General features: G+C 47.0%; 1 protein-coding gene across 7 annotated transcripts in view; it reads left to right on the forward strand.

Annotated features, from left to right (window-relative positions):
• Positions 1 to 14,138, forward strand: part of CASK (calcium/calmodulin dependent serine protein kinase) — a 291,959-nt gene that overhangs the window by 257,812 nt on the left and 20,009 nt on the right. For 2 of the 7 annotated variants that reach the window (XM_054714350.1, XM_054714367.1), the window contains exons 18-20: positions 1,407 to 1,475; positions 4,869 to 5,065; positions 8,923 to 9,038. In XM_054714350.1, the coding sequence (XP_054570325.1) occupies positions 1,407 to 1,475; positions 4,869 to 5,065; positions 8,923 to 9,038 (382 nt within the window). Of the gene's footprint in view, positions 1 to 1,406; positions 1,476 to 2,894; positions 2,931 to 4,868; positions 5,066 to 8,922; positions 9,039 to 14,138 lie in introns of all 7 variants that reach the window. The other 5 variants (XM_054714353.1, XM_054714354.1, XM_054714355.1 and 2 more) reach the window with 3 other exon arrangements.

Raw genomic sequence — 14,138 nt, forward strand, 5'->3', positions numbered from 1 at the left:
TCTTCTAAAACCCCACATGCTCCCGGCCGTCTCTTATGATTGAAGAAATTTAGTAACCGCGATGGGTTTTTGTCTTTTCTGGCTGACTACCCAGAAGACAGTGATTAAGATCCCACAGGTTTCTCTCGTGTTTTTTAAGTGCTTGAACTAGGTTTGGGATGGGGACCAGTATGACCCATGTACATTCTCTGCTCTTACGTTAGAAGCGCCCCCTCGTGCCTGCTTCCCCTGTGGCCGGTCAGCAAAAGGGTGGTCCCTTCCCAGCCCCAGCCCTGCCCGTCTGGCCACCTGCCTCAGTATCCCCCTGACGTTCGAGAAGGTTCATCTAAGGGATCCCATTATTTATTTTATTTTAGAAGAAGATTCTATTTTTTAAATTGATTTCAGAGAGAAAGAAAGAGAGACAGAAACATCCATGAGGAGAGAGAAGCATGGATCGGCTGCCTCCTGCATGCCCCACCACTGGGGATGGAGCCCACATCCCGGGCCTGTGCCCTGACTGGGAATCGAACCCTGACCTCCTGGTTCCTAGGTCGACGTTCAACCCCCTGAGCCACACCGGCCGGGCCAGAAGTTTTCTTTAAATCTTCTGGGTGGGGGCGGGGGGGGGGACATGTCTTTTAAGCAGGCATGCACATTTCAAAGGATTCAGAGAACTCTACTAAACCAGAAAGGTTTAAACACTTCTTTTCCTTCCTCTCCTTGGTCTTCGCGTAGAAGTGATTTGGACAATAAGGGAGGGGGTCTTGGGAAGGAGCGTGAGTGCGTTGAATAGGACAAATATTATAAATAAGAATAAGACACAGATATATGCTAGAGAAGAGACCTTTATTCTTTAGGTCATTTTAGCGGATTGATTCAAAGAATAATCTCGAGCCTCTGAAAATATTTGTCCTAGAAAGAGCCCAAAGTGGTTACAACATAAGAAGTCTTTTTTTTGTTTTTTATGTTAGTTTCACTTCAAATGGAGTCGCTCAGTCATTTTTGACATTGAGGTACCAAAAAATTTACTCAGTACTTTTTAAACCTACTTTTTAATACGAATTAGGCAGTTGGGGTCTTCAGCCCAATAGTGGTATAGTATGTTTGTCCTTTCATAGCACTAGGTAGGGTTCTAATATGAAGCCACTCTCTGGGTCTCCTTTAGAGAAAGCAAAGTGTAGAGCATGTGGGAGACAGGAGAGAAATGGCTCATGAATGACACAGTCATCGCTCACAATGTGTGAATAAACTGCAAAGTTTGTTTTTTTCTGATTTCTGTGAAATCACGCAAGTAAGTCAGTGTGGCACCTTCGCAGCTGACACCTCAGAGGAAATGGTTGTCGGACTGTGGTTGCAACTGTTGATGTGTGAATATTTCTGTCTCTGTGCTGGTGTCTGTTAATGAACCTTGTGTCTTATTTCAGAGAGATTCCCCCTCCACTTCCAGGCAGTCCCCAGCTAATGGTCATAGCAGCACTAACAATTCTGTTTCGGTAAGAACTCGAGCTTCACACGGCCAAGTGTGACAATTCTGTTGGTGCCACCTGCCATGAGTGTTCTAGTTACATGTGTCCAGTGGCAATTATGTCTTCTGCCGATAGACGAGGCTACTACAGCGACAATGCAGTTCACTCCTGGAAAAATCTTCCTCAACATTGTCTTCTCGATAAAACCCCTTCCACCAGTTAAATTTGAAGACATGCAGTTCAACACTCCTTTGGTCACCCCCCCCCCCCGATATTTCCGTGTCACCCCACTAGTCTTTATGACTTTGCTCAAACTGACGCTAAGGGTGTAACTGGAAATGTGTTGACATTTCTAACTGTTTTTTAATTTGAGAAAGAGAAAGAACTGGCCAGATTTTGCAGCGCAGGCATTTGGGTCTCGGGCTTGTAGTGGTCTATTCTGAGCGACAATGCCTTAGTTTCCGCTATCTACGTTTACGAATTGGTGTGCCCTCTGTTTTTGTGGTACGTGCACATATTTTTGTGAATTACAAACCTTGCCTGGATATGAAAAGCAAAAGGAACTGGCTTCAAACTGCACTTAAGCCACGCTGCTATCACATCTTTAACACAAAGTACTTTATGTTTTGACTTGAACGTGGAATTCTATTTTTCCCCCAGAACTTTCCATTTTGATATATGAAAAGAACTGTTTTTAGTTTATTTTAAACAAATGGAAGCACTTACAGGTGCAAGTATGCAATATTTGGGGTAACAGAGTCTCCTCTGAGTTGTGGTATTGCTGTTCAAAGTACTGAAAGCTCAAATAATGCAGCAGTATCACTCTTTCCTGACCATGAATTTGCCCTGTAAAAATCGGTCAACTTTTGCAATTAAAATAAAAATATATCAACTTTGTTATCGGGTAAAATTTTAACTAATTTAGACATCATCTCAAATGGAATGATATCATGAAGTGAAATTACAGAAGAAAATTCCCTATGGCTTTTATTTTCAACTTCAACTAGGCTATAAAGGAATTCATTCTGACAGTTAACCTTGAATACTTATAAGATGGTGAAAATCCATGGAGCCATCAGATTTTTCGAAATCTAAATGGAATGGTGGCGGTGACGAAGCTGAAAAGGGCAACAGCTCTTTTTGGTTGGGGTTGTTTAAGTAGGGCTGTTTCACACGCCGTGGCTTTTGTGTTGAAGATGCTGAGTTGTTGCTTAGCAACACATTTTCTCTCTGCTTAAACTTACCTGCTTTCTTCAGCTTGCTGCTAAATGGCTAATTTTTTTTTACTAGTTCAACATTTCTGAGAACTGGAATAATGTATATTATCTCTTTACAACTTAAATCTAGCTCATTTTTTTTAACCATATTGTAACAGAACACACAAGTTTCCTTGTACTCTTGAAAAGTAAATGAAAATTTTTCTCCTGGGTTGGCTTTATTCTGCAGGACTTGCCATCAACTACCCAACCAAAAGGACGACAGGTGAATAGATATCCTCTCTAGAAACTTCTCTAAAATGAGCTGCTAATAGCCGATCCTTTATTAACCCTCTCCATCCCATAACGTCTGCATTTTGGACCATAACATTTGAGCATTGAGAGCTTGTACCATTTCATTTTAACACATTAAACATGACTAATTCACTGTAAAGATTTTCCCCTCACACCCTTGTAGCTACGATGGTTACTGTAATTTCAACCTGAGAACTGTCTCAGTGATTAAGAATTCAGCCTTTTGGGGGTCTTACGGGCCTGGCTCTGGCTGGGGTGGGACAAAATGGTAAAGGTTATGAAATTTCTGGGATTGTAAGAGTAACTAAAATGTACATCCTGGTGAACATCCTGAAGTAACAATTTTATGAAATTTGAAGTCCTTTCAATCATTTGTATTTGCATGGCTATTTCTCAGAGGCATTGACAATGAAGAATACACATCCTGGCATCGAGGCCTCGCATGCCCTGTTAGTCCCAACATGAAACCTTGAGGGCTGCCAGCCAGGGGCAGTAATTTGCAGTTCTTACAAAGGATGACTTTTAGGTGCAAATGCAGAGACTGGCTCATTTTATAGGCGGGGTTTCTGAAAAGAAACTGAAAGGGAACAGTTGTGGTCGGAAAACATACTCAGGTGTGGAGTTCAGGTTGGCGTGGCTCAGCACCTGACGGAATCCACCCACAGTTGAGCATTAAGACTCAGGAAGCGATCCAGCGCTCTATGCCTCGCACCGTGCCTTAAAGCACTTAGAAGTCCAGGAATTCTCAAAATGCTGCCATCGGACAGCCCCTGGGGTGCTAGTCTGTTTCCTTCTATAACATTTACTCATTACATTTGCACATCATCACACTCAAAGCCTGGAACTCGGTGCTCATTTCACGCGTCACGTTGGCAAAGCTAGGACTCACGCGCATGTGTCTTCTCTAAGAAGCGTAAAACACAAATATGAAGCCTACACCCTTTTTTAACTACTATATTTTTATTGATGTCAGAGAGGGAGGGAGAGGGAGAGAGAGATAGAAACATCCATGATGAGAGAGAATCACTGATCGGCTGCCTCCTGCACGCCCCACACTGGGGATGGAGCCCGCAACCCGGGCCTGTGCCCTGACTGGGAATCGAACCCTGACCTCCTGGTTCATAGGTCGAGGCTCAACCACTGGGCCATGCTGGCCAGGCACTACATCCTTTCCCAACACTAAGACTGTTTGTAAATGCTTCTGTACGTTGTTGGAATGACACTGCAGTCAGTCAGCTGCGTGCACACACTGCCAGTCACCGAGCAGGCATCCCGGGGCAAGACCCCAGCACAGCGCTCTTGCTCGTTGGCTGCCACGTAATCATGACAATGGATCCATCACACCAACTAGACATAATGCCGATTTTTAAATGGTAAGCATACATCTCTATCGGCATAGGCCCGTGGTCGGCAAACCGCGGCTCGCGAGCCACATGCGGCTCTTTGGCCCCTGGAGGGTGGCTCTTCCACAAAACACCACGGCCTGGGCGAGTCTATTTGGAAGAAGTGGCGTTAGAAGAAGTTTAAGTTTAAAATATTTGGCTCTCACAAGAAATGTCAATCGCTGTCCTGTTGATGTTTGGCTCTGTGGACTGATGAGTTTGCCGACCACTGGGATAGGCCTATTCTGTTAGAGTAAACACCGAGATGAAGTCTTGAGTCTCAGTAAGCAAGTATCTTAAGTGCTCCCCCCAAAGAAATAAAAGCAGCAAAGATTTAAAGGGCCAGCACATCAGAAGCAGCCCCTTGTCGGTAGCGGTAGCGGATTTCCGTGTTGTAGTCCCACGCATCATTTTCGTGTCACCATCCACTGTCCCGTTTGTGCTGGAAGCGTCGGGATGTGCTTGGCAGGGTGGCGCTGCGGCTCCCGCACCCCCCCGCGCCGCGCTCACACGCCCCTGTCCCATAGATCTATGTCAGAGCGCAGTTTGAGTATGACCCGGCCAAGGATGACCTCATCCCCTGCAAGGAGGCTGGCATCCGCTTCCGGGTCGGCGACGTCATCCAGATCATCAGCAAGGACGATCACAACTGGTGGCAGGGCAAGCTGGAAAACTCCAAAAACGGCACGGCGGGCCTCATCCCTTCCCCGGAGCTGCAGGAGTGGTACGTGTTTCTCGTTTTGTTCTGTTTCAGCACAAAAGCGGAAGCCTGCCTGTCCGCTTTTCAGCCTGAGACGATTGCTTCCTAGTGTCAAACCTGTTTTATCTTTCTTTAAAATATATTTTATTGATTTTTTACAGAGAGGAAGGGAGAGGGATAGAGAGCCAGAAACATCGATGAGAGAGAAACATCGATCAGCTGCCTCCTGCACACCCCCTACTGCACACATTCACTTTCTCAACACCACTGCCAATATTTTAAATTGTGCCTTTTGCTGCCCAGAGGCACAGTCTAGAGCAGTGGTCGGCAAACTGCGGCTCGCGAGCCACACGCGGCTCTTTGGCCCCTTGAGTTTTTAGCAAAGGCCAGCTTAGGAGTACCCTAATTAAATTAATAACAATGTACCTACCTATATAGTTTAAGTGTAAAAAATTGGGCTCTCAAAAGAAATTTCAATCGTCGTCCTGTTGATATTTGGCTCTGTAGACTAATGAGTTTGCCGACCCCTGCACTAGCCAAACAAGAGTCAAGTTAGTCATTCCAGAATTCTGAATCCTCAGCATCTAGTGAGCTCCTACTTCCTTACCCAGTCAGATCTTTGTTTTACATAAAGGAGAGGAGGGTGTCGAGCAGGGATGGGGAACGCCCAGCCCGCGGGCCACATGAGGCCCGTGAAATCATTTGGTCCGGCCCTGCCACGGCTTTAGGGGTGAGTTAATGAAACGCTTGACCAAATAGAGCAGGCTCATTTTTAGGTTGATAATTTTGTATGGCCCCGAATGAGGTTATAAATATCCAGATGGCCCTGGGCAGAACAAAGGTCCCCCCCCCCCGGTCTAGAGAGAGGGTGAGTGGACAGCCTCGGGTCCCTGTCACATCATGGTCTCTTAGCGGAGCCCTCCACTCCTATATGCTGCTTCAGTCCCGTTAGAATTGCAGTTTTCTAATGTCCCTCTCCTTGTCCCTCCACATGCTGTCACCACCGCTGTTCCACTCCACCACCAGCGAAAACCTCAGGTGCCCTGATTCAGTGTCACTCAGGGTATTTGAAGATAAAATGTGTTTCACACCCGGCCGGCGTGGCTCAGTGGTTGAGCGTTGACCTATGAACCAGGAGGTCACGGTTCGATTCCTGGTCAGGGCACAGGCCCGGGTTGCGGGCTCCATCCCCAGTGGGGGGCGTGCAGGAGGCAGCCGATCCATGATTCTCTCTCAAACGCTCTGGTCTTTACCTTGCCAGGTCTTTAAATGTATGTCCGGTAGGAAGCTGGAGCTTTGAAAGTAGGCTAAAGTCAGACAGTTTGGGGAGGGGCAGTTTATATATTTTTATTGCTTTCAGAGAGGAAGGGAGAGGGGGAGAGAGAGACAGAAACATCAATGGTGAGAGAGAATCATGGATCAGCTGCCTCCCACACGCCCCCCACCAGGGATTAAGCCCACAACCCAGGCATGCGCCCTTAACTAGAATCAAACCTGGGACCCCCCAGTCCGCAGGCCGACACCCTATCCACCAAGCCAAACCGGCCAAGCCAGTTGATAGACCGTACTTTTAACTGAGAGGAGGCACAGATTACTATATATCTTGGCACAATCTATTTCTTCTATTATTGTTAAAATTTGCTTAGCTCAGTGGTCAGCAAACTCATTAGTCAACAGAGCCAAATATCAACAGGACAACGATTGAAATTTCTTTTGAGAGCCAAATTTTTTAAACTTAAACTTCTTCTAACGCCACTTCTTCAAACTAGACTCGCCCAGGCCGTGGTATTTTGTGGAAGAGCCACACTCAAGGGGCCAAAGAGCCGCATGTGGCTCGCGAGCCGCAGTTTGCCGACCACGGGCTTAGCTGAACTACTATTTTAATAGTGTTGAAGGTTTTACTTCCGTCAGTCCTTTGACAATCTATTAGAAATCTAGTGCAAAGAGATAGCTGTGACTGAGTTTTGTTTCATGTGACAAAAAGTAAGCATTAGGCCCTGACCAGTGTTGCTCAGTGGATAGAGCGTCAGCCTGCGGACTCAAGGGTCCCAGGTTCCATTCCGGTCAAGGGCATGTGCCTTGGTTGCGGGCACATCCCCAGTAGGGGGCGTGCAGCAGGCAGCTGATCGATGTTTCTCTCTCATCGATGTTTCTAACTCTCCCTCTCCCTTCCTCTCTGTAAAAAATCAATAAAATATATTAAAAATAAATAAATTTTTTTAAAAAGTCAGCATTAGGCATTGTGCCATTTCCTCCCACAGTAAGTACTTGAACCTAGCTGCAGGAGATGGAGGGCATTGAGCGCATGGGTATTTATACCTCCTTTCCACACATCTGTCTCGCTAACTAAAGGGATTTCTCTGTTACTCACTTTCATTTGATTGCCTCTTTTAGTTGTCCATGTTCCTCCAAAATATTCTTACATTTAGAATATGTTTGTATTGGTTTCAGAGAGGCAGGGGGAGAGAGAGAGAGAGAGAGAGAGAGACATCCATGATGAGAGAGAATCATAAATCGGCTGCCTCCTGCTCGCCCCCTCTTGGGGATGGAGCCCACAACCCGGGCATGTGCCCTTGACCGGGAATCGAACCGTGACCTCCTGGTTCCTTGGTCGACGCTCAACCACTGAACCACACCGGCCGTGCATAGAAAATGTATTCTGGAACGTTAACCATACATCGTGAGCGTTTGCTGAACCTCATTATGTGGATTCCAGACCTCTTCTGCCCATTCGGATGGTTTGTATAAAGCGTGCTGCCTCGACGCCCAGAACTCCCAGTGGGACGAGCCAGCTGGCTTCCTGTTCCCCGTGATGCTGGGCTGGGCCAGTTGGAGCAGCTCTGCTGAAGGGAAAGAAAAGTGCGGTACAAAATGAGCTGCTGAAAATGACCTTGAAAGCATTGGGTCGCTGAAAGGTATTAGGGAACTCAGCGACCAGTTTTTCTGTGAGTGCGTTTTGAATGGGTCACCACGCAGGGACCCGTAGCCTGGAACAATGAGGGAAACACCAGCCATGCACTTGATTTGAGCTCTTCCCTTTGCTAATCAGTCCAAATATCTGCTAGGAATGAAAGGATCGCCCGGCCGGCGTGGCTCAGCGGTTGAGGGTCAACCCATGAACCAGGAGGTCACGGTTCGATTCCCGGTCAGGGCACAGGCCCGGGTTGTGGGCTCGATCCCCAGTGGGGCATGCAGGAGGCAGCCTATCCATGATTCTCTCTCATCCTTGATGTTTCTCTCTCTCTCCCTCTCTGAAATCAATAACAAGATCTATTTTTTCAAAGGATTGAACTATTGATACACAAAATAATATGGATGAGACTCAAAATCATTATGTTACGTTTCCAGGCCAAAAAAAAAAAAAGAGAGAACGGACTATATGATTCCATTCATAGGAAATTGCAGAAAATGCAAAGCTGACCTGTAGCCACAGCGGTTGCCTGAGGTTCCGACAGAGCATAAGGAAACTACTGGAGTGCTAGCATGTATGGTGTGTGCCTTTAAAGATTCCATGAGTTCATACATGGCAATTTCCCCTAAAAGCACCCAACACTAAATCGGTGAAAGCTTGTAATAGTCAAACAAGACCTGTATCAACTCAACAGCCCGTGCTCTTGCCACTGTACGTCGTGACCATGGGTGTAGGCCTTTCATGTGTTATCAGTTAGTATGTGCTCAATGAACACATCATGTATGACGAGTCGGTGTGTTTCAGACATTTCCAGGGCATTGTCATGAAAGCCAAAGAACAGGCTTTATTGGAATGACATAAAAAATGTGTGAGGAGTGTATTCACGCAGGTTCATGTACAGTGATTTGTCTCCTAAATGGACATAACACTAGACACCCGTGTCTTTCCTGTCTCTCTCCTCGCACACTAGGCGCGTGGCCTGCATCGCCATGGAGAAGACCAAGCAGGAGCAGCAGGCCAGCTGCACTTGGTTCGGCAAGAAGAAGAAGCAGTACAAGGACAAGTACTTGGCCAAGCACAACGCAGGTAGGGCCAACCCTGACCGCAACAGGTCACAGGTCATTCCGGCTTCAGAGCTCCCTGTCCCCACACTCCAGCATGTGAGCGCCCCAGCAGCTTGCCAAAGCGTCCCCAAACCCCTGCCTTCCAACATGACGTTGGTTGGTTGCCAGATGATATTACAGAACTCGGCAAGTGCCGTTTGGCAATCGTGTTCTCTGGGACAGAAAGAACCCGGTACATGCAGTCCTCCCCTGAGAAACGCGAGCTTGAGGGTGTGCTGTGCCCTTGCTCCTGGCCCCTCTCCGGCCCTTGGACTTGGCCCCGGGGCACATTGCAAAGGGCAGAGGTGCGCTCCTACCGCAGAGCCGCGCTGCAGAGGGTTGGGTAATTGGTTTGAAAGGGCACAAGTGACATTGGATACTAGACTGCTTTCGTCCGGTTCTGTGGCTAGTCTTCCCTCACTGGTATTTCCTTGGCTCCTAAAAGACCCAGAGCATTACCTTGACCTTCCCTTCATGGTATGCTTGTCTTTATGGAAGCTTGTGTACACTTAAGGCGAAAGACTCACTTGTTTGCCAGTAACTGAAATGCATACCCAAAAGGCATGGCCTGTCATTGCAGTGGGATGCCCAAGGGCTCGCTCAAGTTAAGGAAAGTGCGTGGTGCTATAAGAGTGGCATTAGGCTAGTTCCCAAGGTTTCAGAAATAACTCCAAGGATCAAACATGTGGCCACAAAAATCAAGTGAACGCAATCACGCATGCCCGACCTGACAGTTCATTGTTTCTGACAAAGAGGAGAGGAGACGCCTTTCTCTGTGTGGAACGGTGGAGCGATGGTGTGAGCGTTCATTAGAAAAAGTGATGTAGAAACCCGCAAGGGTTCGTGTGTGATTCAGAGAGTAAGAACTAAGCATGTTGAAGCACTACGTAATGTGGAATAGATGCGAGTGGCCACATTTATTTCCAACTAACTGTCTCATGTCTGATCATGTGCCACTGCAGAGCGCGAAGCTGATCATGGCATTGTTGGTTTTGTAAAGGGGAGAGATATTTAAAGCGGATTCGTTAGGCATGATTTAGCTTCTAACAGACTCACAAATTATTTATATATGTGTGTGTGTGTGTGTGTGTGTGTGTATGTGTGTGTACACTGAGTGGCCAGATTATTATGATCTCTGAACGTATAATAATCTGGCCACTCAGTGTATATCCTATAGAATAAAAGGCTAATATGCAAATTGTCCCCTCGACCAGGAGTTTGACCAGCAGGCAGGCTGACCAACCACCACTGGCCAGGCTGGTCAGACCCCACCCATGCATGAATTCATGCACCAGGCCTCTAATATATATACACACACACACACACACACACACACACACACACACACACTGAGTGGCCAGATTATTATGCGTTCAGAGATCATAATAATCTGGCCACTCGGTGTATATACCCTTGTGTAATTTTTACAGTAATTTTAGATGATACAGATAGATGACATTAAAATTAATCTAAACCTAGGAAAGCAAAGCAGTGCCTGGTTACGGCTCTCAGCGCATCCCTGGCTGTGCATTCCACTAAGAGAGAGCACGTGGACAGGATTGCTCCATTGGCCCATGTTCTGTAAATCAGCTCTGAGGAAAAATACCAAGTCGATTGATAGAAAAACTAGAACCTCTACATTCTGACCATGAATCCACTGCCTCGTTCTCTTCAGAATTTTGCCTTTTCCCCCGTTTCCCTGCTTTGTCCCCCTGGGCATCACTGATCTCCCACCTCCCGGTTCTGATGCACCGTAGCCGATGCCCAGCGGCGCTGCAGACACACCTGTAAGCTTGCTGGGCAGCCTGAGGTGGGCCCAGGAGCCTGCACCCCTGAGCAGTTGCAGCTCTCAGATCACATTGGCCAATCAAGGATATCATTTCTAATCCGGAAATCCAGAGGGTCTCGGGTTCTTTCTCCGCCGGGCCTGACAAATGGGTATCATTTCATGAAGCCAAGGCCTCCTTCACTGCCCCTGGTCTCAGGCTTTCACCCTGGTAAACATTGGCTCACAAACCCAACTATCTTTCTGAAGGAGCCTCGTAGGGATAGAATAGAATGGCTTTTTCTCTTTTGACATTATACCTCTGAACCAAAACCATGGACTAAGTTCTTGTAAACTTAGAACTCAGAAATTGGGGGGGACCCCCCGCTGTGCCACGCCAGCACAGCCAAGGGTTCGGCGAGCCTGAGGGAGGGCTGGTGAAGGATGAAGAAGACAGACAGAGAAAAAGCTGGGTCTAGGTGGATCTTCTGTGCCTGGCTGAGGCCACAGAACAGATCCAGACGGCAAGCTGAGGCTTTATTTATAGTCAGAGGTAAACAAGGTAATTGACAATGTTGTTATGAGTTTCACTTGTTTTGGCAGCACTTGCTGCCCCTCCCACAGCCCACTAGCTACCCAGGAAAGATCTAGGGGGGTCACAAGGTCAAGCTTAATTATGCTAAGAGGGCTGTGCCCTCCAAGCTGGGACTTGTTTGCGACTTTGCCAGCAGGTCAGTCCGAGGCTTAACCCTATAACCTCTCCCTACACCCTGCCACCGCATTTTTATTATCTTCAGCATCGTCCTACACAGTGGTCTTCTGGGCCCCAGGGCCTTCCTCATCATGTCACCTCCTCTCCATGTGGCCTCTGGCACTGCGAATGGCACGCTCCATTGGAGCCCTGTGCCAGCCGGTCTGAGCTTCCTAGAAGGCCCTTATGGAGCCTCTCGGGTTTCTTTGTGAACTTGTATTTCAGGCTCCTGGGTCATTGTCTAGCCAGATGGTCATTGTCAGGGTGCCCTTCCCCACAGAAACATCGCTCCTGAGTCTCCTGGAGGTCCTCCTGGTCGGCGAGAGATGCCGGGCCCTCGCCTGGGCCTTGTGAAGTGTGCGCCTAGCAAGGCCTTGCCCTCACCCTCCCTTCAGGGTGCTGCCCCTTCCCCAACCCACTCTTCCACCCAGTTCCTTAGAAAGTGCAGACGATCCATTTGCCTGATGATCATCTTGAGTCTTGACAAGAGAGGAAGGCTGACAGGGAGGCCGGGTATTGTATCAGCTGTTCTGCCTTTAGCTCTGATGAAAGTTCAGGCTAATATGCAGCATTGCCTGTATAAAGGATTGCTCTAAGAGAGAGAAACAGCCCTGGCCAGTCTGGCTCAGTGGATAGAGTACCTGCCTACGGACCAAATGTCCCGGTTCAATTCCGGTCAAGGGCACATACTTCGGTTGCAGGCTCCTCCCCATCCCAGATCGTGGTCAGGCATGCAGGAGGCAACCAATCGATGTGTTTCTCTCACATCGATGTTTTGCTCTCTCTCTTTCACTCGCCCTAAAAATCAATAGAAAAATGTCCTCAAGTGAGGATTAACAACAAAAAAAGAAACAAATACAGGTGACCTCCATCAATCAGGTGGCTATTTTGAGAACTTGGAAATGTCCCATTCTTTAGTACCAAGAACTAGCTAAGTGGGCTCATGGGTCACAAATCCAACTATCTTTCTGAAGGATTTGTTGGGCTTTTTCAGAAGTTGATTGTAAAACACAGTGGGGCATCTTCTCATAAAGCTCAGTAAAATAAAATAAGGGCCACATGTTTTGTTTCCTGCTTCAAATATTTGAGAATTCAGCATATATTGGTGGCAAGATCCAAACCTTATCATCATTCTGAAGCTGTTTATATTTTTAGTATAAATGAAGAATGGGAACTTGGTCAATATCTAGAATTAATTCTTTCCATTTCTGTTACCGGGAGATTTCACATGTCTAATTAAAGCAGACTTCTCTTCAAACTGTGTTGCCTACATCTCACTTTATAAAGTGGCAGCCTGCTCGCTGAACATGACCTATAAATAAGTTTTGTTTTCCACATACACTCACGGTGTTTAAAATAATAGCTATCGCCCATCTAGTGCAGCTCAGTTCTTGAGCACCGACCTAGGAACCAGGAGGTCACAGTTCGATTCCCAGTCAGGGCACAGGCCCGGGTTGCAGGCTCGATCCCCAGTGTGGGGCGTGCAGGAGGCAGCCGATCCATGATCCTCTATCATCATGAATGTTTCTATCTCTCCCTCTCCCTTCCTCTCTGAAATCAATAGAAATATATTTTAAAAATAATAATAACAGTTATGACATTTTAAAATCAGGCCCAGAAGACCAAGAAGAATACTTCTAGCTTTTCCAAGCAGAGACAGGGAGTCAGTGCTAAAGGCTTGTTTATGAGAAAGATTCAACTGGAAAGCGGTTACCCAAATACTTAACAGTGTCAAGAATATTGAGTGGCTTCCCCGGAAGTCAGGATCATGTGAGCCAACTGGGCCAGACAGTATTTCTGAAGCCTTGGGGGTAGATGGGCCACGGTGTGCAGCGTTCGCAGCAAGCCCATCTTCCGTGATGCGGGCAAGTTCTCAGCCCCGTGAATTTGATGAGAGATTGTCATGCTGCTCGGAGAACCACAATCCTGAGGCCTGGAGGCTCCTCGCCCTGGGACTTCCGAAATCAGTGGCAGATCCAAGTTCCTCATGGAAACTTTGAAAAAAAGATGCACTCATTCATTTTGTCCACATTCATTTTGTTAGAGCCCTGAGCAGAGGTATTTCGATCTCCCATGAGAGCCCATTTACGGGCATCCATATGAACATAGGGGATTTCGTAGGTGTGCTTACATTATGCTTCAGGCCACAAAGGGGTACTGCCGACTTGAAAAAGCTAGAACTTTTTTCTTGAATACAGAGGACTCTAAAGGCAACCAGAAGTGGCCCCCAATCTCACTGCCCGGTGGACGTTTTTCTTTTTAAACAAGAAAAGTCGTAGGCGCAGGGGGTTAGAATGGCAAACAGCACAGGAAGTACTGTACTTGAAATGCAAACAACGAAGGCTTCTTGTAACTACGCCCAGACCCAATCTCCCCGCGTACGAGACCCCGCTGGCTTTCATAGAAGGATGTTGCTGAATCTGTATTAAATGGGTTTGTTTCTTAATGTGATTGATTTGCCTCGTGTTTAGAATATTGCATGATAAAGTTTCTTTTGTGCATATACTTTTATTTTACTAATATATTAAAAGCCATGTCTCAATGACCCCTGTCCATTTTTCATGCTG

This window comes from Eptesicus fuscus, chromosome 1, assembly GCF_027574615.1.
Source record: "Eptesicus fuscus isolate TK198812 chromosome 1, DD_ASM_mEF_20220401, whole genome shotgun sequence".
Taxonomy (NCBI): domain Eukaryota; kingdom Metazoa; phylum Chordata; class Mammalia; order Chiroptera; family Vespertilionidae; genus Eptesicus; species Eptesicus fuscus.